This window comes from Rhamphochromis sp. 'chilingali' (genome assembly GCF_963969265.1).
Source record: "Rhamphochromis sp. 'chilingali' genome assembly, chromosome: 1".
NCBI classification, from domain to species: domain Eukaryota; kingdom Metazoa; phylum Chordata; class Actinopteri; order Cichliformes; family Cichlidae; genus Rhamphochromis; species Rhamphochromis sp. 'chilingali'.
Window position 1 is genome coordinate 55,192,911 of NC_137929.1, and position 5,109 is coordinate 55,198,019.

At 44.8% G+C, this 5,109-nt stretch overlaps 1 protein-coding gene across 1 annotated transcript in view; it reads left to right on the forward strand.

Annotated features, from left to right (window-relative positions):
* The window catches only part of psip1b (PC4 and SFRS1 interacting protein 1b), a 9,887-nt gene extending 5,797 nt beyond the window's left edge, over positions 1-4,090 (forward strand). The window contains exons 8-13 of the mRNA XM_080901417.1: positions 3-1,100; positions 1,176-1,282; positions 1,356-2,289; positions 2,528-2,629; positions 2,955-3,234; positions 3,720-4,090. Coding sequence (XP_080757543.1) covers positions 3-1,100; positions 1,176-1,282; positions 1,356-2,289; positions 2,528-2,629; positions 2,955-3,234; positions 3,720-3,739 — 2,541 coding nt within the window. The 3' untranslated portion in view covers positions 3,740-4,090. The remainder of the gene's footprint in view (positions 1-2; positions 1,101-1,175; positions 1,283-1,355; positions 2,290-2,527; positions 2,630-2,954; positions 3,235-3,719) is intronic.
* Positions 4,091-5,109: the final 1,019 nt, after the last annotated feature.

The following is a 5,109-nucleotide window of genomic DNA, read 5'->3' on the forward strand; positions in this document are numbered from 1 at the left end:
AGAAGAAAAACGATGAGGAGGTGGTCCAGAGGAAAACGAATGAGAAAGAGGAAGGAGAAAAAGAAGAGGCCCGAGGAGTCAAGAGGAAGAGCGAAGGGGAGGTGCAGAAGAAAAGTCAGGACAGCAGCGAGGAAAAGGCAACGATGGAGAGACGATCATCAAAAAGACACAAGGAACAGGAAAAGGGAACAGAGGAGGAAGGAGTAAAGACGAGTCCAGCTGAGAAGGAGGAGGAGGAGGAGAAGCAGAAGAGAGACAGGAGCACAGAGGGCAAAGAAACAAGGAGGATGAAAGAAAAAGAGGCGGAGAAGAAAGCGAGGAAGGATATTTCAGAGGAAAAGAAAGATGTGACGAGTAAGGAGGTGGAGGAAGAGGGGGAGAAGAGGAGAGACAGGAGGCTGGAGGCCAGAGAAATGAGAAGGACGAAAGAAAAGGAGGAGCAGCAGAAAACGAGAAATGACACATCAGAAGAAAAAAATTTAAGAACAGAGGAGGAGAAGGTGGTTGAAAAGGAGAAAATAAGTAGGGACACCAGTGAGGCCCGAGAAACGAGGAGGACAAGAGAAAAGGAGGCGCTTCGGAAGATGAGGACGGATGCTTCACAGAAAAGGAAAGATTTAGGAAGAGAAAAGGCGGCGAAGAAGTTGGAAGAGGAGAAGACAAGGAGAGAAAGGAGCACAGAGGCCCGAGAAACGAGGAAAACAAGAGAAAAGGAGGTGCAGCAGAAAACGAGAAACGATCATTCAGAAGAAAAAGATTTAGGAAGAGAGAAGGAGGAGCAGAAGGTGGAAGAGGAGACGACAAGGAAAGACACCAGCCCGGAGCCCAAAGAAATGAGGAGGACGAGAGAAAAGGAGGCACTTCAGAAGATGAGGAAGGATGATTCAGATGAAAGGAAACAGTCAAGAAGAGAGAAGGAGGTGAAGAAGGTGCAGCAGAAGGCGAGGAAGGATGTTATAGAAGCAAAGAAAGATTTAAGAAGAGAAGAGGAGCAGAAGAAAAAGGTGGAAGAGGAGAAGAGGGAGAGGAGATCTGAGGGAGAGAAGCAGAAGGAGAAAACTGAGAGGGAGAAAAGAGGAGGTGCTGCTCCAGACGATGAGGTAGAGTCTGTCTTCATTAAGGAAATGTTTTAAATTGAAGAGAAGGATGAAAACGTCTCAACATTTCTCCTGCAGCGACAGCGCCACCTGGCCGCCAAGAGGGAGAGCGTGTTAAAGTCTCTGAGGGGTCTGCTGAAGGCCGGGAGAGGAGGGAGGAGGAGGGAGGCAACGAGGAGCGCTCTGTAAGAGGAAGGGGAAAAAAATGATACGGTAAAATCAGTCAGGAGTTTAAACCTCTGTCTGTTTTCTCATCAGGAGAGGCGGCGACGGAGCGAAGAGGAGGAGGACAGGAAGCCCGACAAGGTCAGAGTGGAGGAGTGCGAAGGAGTCGGCCTCAGCCAAGAAAACATCAGAGAAGAAGAAGGAAGGAGCCAAGAAGGGGAACGGCAGGACATCGCAGAAGATGCAGGTAGAAGAAAAGTTGGAGAAAAGTCGAGATGTGGAGCTGAAGACAAAGGAAAAGGAGGAGGAGAAGAAGACTGATGAAGAAAAGAAGGAGGAGAGAAAAATAATTGGAAAGATCGTCAAGGCAACAGCTGGGCAGGGTCCGAAGGTCCAGGTGAAGACGATGATGGGAGGAATGACCGTGAGGGAAGAGGAGAAGGTGGGAGGAACATCTGCAAAGGAGGGGGAGAAGAAGAAAGAGGAGAAGGTGGAAAAGAAAAGAAGTTTGGAGAAAGAGAAGAAGAAGGGCGCTGAAGAAAAAGAGAAGTCGGATGATGGGAGCTCGAAGAAAAGCATCGAGGTCCAGATGAAATCTGAAAGAACTCAAGCGGAGGAGAAAAAAGCCAAGAGCGTGACGGAGGCTGCGAAGAAAAACGAGGAGCGCAAGGAGGAGGGGGAAGCAGCAGCAGCAAGAAGAAAAGAACAGGAGGGTGAAGAAAAGAAGAAGGACGAGGCGGAGAAACCAAAAAAGGCGGAAAATGCAGAAAAACACAAAACGCAAAAAACAACGGGCGAGAAGAAATGTGAAGGCGCGGAGCCGGGCGGGCAGAGGAAGACCGGCGAGGAGAAGGAAAGTGACGGAGCGAGCCGACCCGAGACGTCAGCAGCAGTGGAGAAGAGCGCTGGAGGAGAAGGTAACCCGGTAAAGGAGCAGCAGAAGAAGCGCTCGACGGTGACGCTGACGGACTCGACGCTACACCGGATCCACGGAGACATCCGGATCTCTCTGAAGAACGACAATCCCGTAAGAGCCGAAACTTAAACTGGCTGCAGATTAACGACGGCACAAAATGTAAAACCGTTCACAGTGATTTTATAAAAAGTGAGCCGACATTAGATCATTTTTATGATTCTCACTGCTTTAGCTATCAGGAGCTACATCGCCCCCTTGTGGCCAGAAAATCTAAATGCAGCTTTAATATTTCAAAAACGCTGCATGCTTACTGAAACTGAACGACGCGACTAATGTGCTTCATCCTCAGGACATCAGCAAGTGTCTGGCGGCGCTGAATCAGCTCAGTATGGTTTATGTGACGTCTCAACACGTCCAGAGGCACAGCGAGCTCGTCGCCACGCTCAGGAAGGTAAACGCACATACTGATATCCTCGTGGTGGTTCTTGGATAAGCAATGCATCTGACCTGTCACACTACTATGATGTCATCGCTTTGTGTCCACTCAGGACAAGAAATCACAAAAATGGGGTGGGGGTTAGGGTGTCACTGTGATTACGTTTGGGATTAGGTGTGATGGTGTTTCCACGTAGCAAAGCTATGACATCACTCCAAGGTGATTGGTCACTTGCAACCTTAAACCTGGACTGAATTCAAAATAAATCAAATGAATAAACAAATAATAACTATACAAATCGTGTCAGTTGTTATTATGTATTTGTTTTCCTCGTGAGCAGATGCGTTACTACCGGGCAAACCAGGACATCATGGACAAGGCGTCGATGCTCTATAACCGCTTCAAGAACGCCTTCCTGGTGGGGGAGGGGGAGGAGGTGGTGAGCGCCGCCTTTCTGCGCTCGCTGCTGGAGGAGAAGGAGGAGGAGGAGGCGCAGAGGGTGGAGCGCTGTATGGAGAAGGTGAGGAAGGAGGGGCTGCTGCACGAGGCGAAGAGAAGTATGGGGCAGGTGAACAAGAAGAGGAATAACGGAGGAGAAGATGGAGAGGAGAAAGCTGAAGGTAAAAATAAATAAAAACTAAATCAACTGATTTGTGACAAGAAATTACACAAACTTACAGGAAGTAAAAATATTAAAGACAAGCGTTTATAGCTTATATTAGAAAATATTTTAAAAGTAAAATTGAGAAAACATAATTTCATAAATAACACTGAAATATTTACACCACATCTTTTGTTTTTGTATCATTCAATAATTAAAGTTATATACAGAAAAAAATTACTTTTTATTTTTGTAAGTTTTATTTCTTTTTTTATTAAAGCATTAATACTGACATTTTGTGAGGGGTGTTTATTTAAATGCAAAAATGCTGTTGTACATTTTGGTTTTTTGCTGTTTGTTTGGTTTCAGTTCATAATTTTTGTGTGTGTATATATATGTGTATATATATATATATATATATATATATATATATACTTTTTTTTTTTTTTTTTTTTTTTTTTTTTTTTCGGATTTATGTAATAATTTTTCCCCCCTCTCCAAAAGCTCCAGTGGACTCCTCCTGACGGCTCATCATCACTGGAAGCAGCCTGGACCGGACCAACTGCTACTGGGGGGAGCAACACAGACACACAATAGGATTTTCCAAAACCACTTACCTCATTGGGCAGTAGCGTGCTTACCTGTTTAACTTCTCGCAGTGTGGACTGTCACACCTTAGCAGGTGTGCTGTTCCTACCCCACAGCTTGTTGTGCTAAGGCCACCTTATTAAGTTATTAAGCGCTTTGGAGCAGCTGATTTTATTTTAAATGGATGTTTATCTATTTTCCACTTTAATGTAATGAGCGTTAAACTGACGGCGAGAGCATTACACACCTAAGCATTAATGTGTACCTGCTGTTTAAGCTGACGTCCTGTTGCTGTGACATTTAGAGGCGAGATTTTCCTGCACCTGACACAGTTCTGACTCTGTCATCTCTTATGAAGTTTTTTGTCATCGCCGTCACTGGGGCTGATATTTTTTCTTTCTTTTTTTAAACTGAAGCATTAAACCTTGAGATGCACGAGGCCTACAGACGGTTCTGGCCGTTTTAATTTTTTTGGTTTTTTTGTGATTCAATGATGTGTTTTTATTCCTTTTAGCAGTTTTATTCCTGTTATCTTGGTCTTCATGTAAATATGTATTTTTTTTATTTCACAAATAAGAATTTTACAAACTTAACAAAGAGTCTCAAGTCTGATTATTATTATTTTACCCACATACACTCAACGACCACTTTATTAGGTACACCTTGGTAGTGACAGGCTGCGTATCCATGGTGTGAATCTCCTGTTCCTCCACATCCCTAAGCTGCTCTGCTGCAGTGAGATCTGGTGATTGTGGAGGCCATTTGAGGACAGTGAACTCATCGTCATGTAGGCAGTGTGTCATGTTGCCATCATAAAGGCCTGGACAATAATTGGGCAGGTTGTTTAAACAAGGCTCAGTTGGCACTCTCACACCAGCCACAGCTTGAACCCCAGTCTGAACTCAACCATGTAGAGCATGTCGACGCTACAATACAGTTGGCTGATTAGATACTTGCATTAACATGCAGAGGAGCCTGTGCCTAATAAAGTGGCCATTTTAAATTTATAGTTAAAATATAATTTATATATGACACATAGAAGAAAAGGGATTTGCTTTGAATCAAAACAGTAGGTTGAACTTCTGCCTGCTGTCTGGTTTTAGTGTTTTTTTTGTCCCATTAATAAACACGAGCCCCCCCCCCCTTACACACTTAATGTGCCCCCGCCCCGTGCTCACATGTAATCTGCGCCTCTGCCTGATCTGCTTACACAAACACTGGCCTCCTCCGTTTCCTCCCTCTCTCCTCTCCTCCTTCATTTCCTCCCTCTCTTCTATTTTCTATGGGCGGAGAAACGGAAATGTGG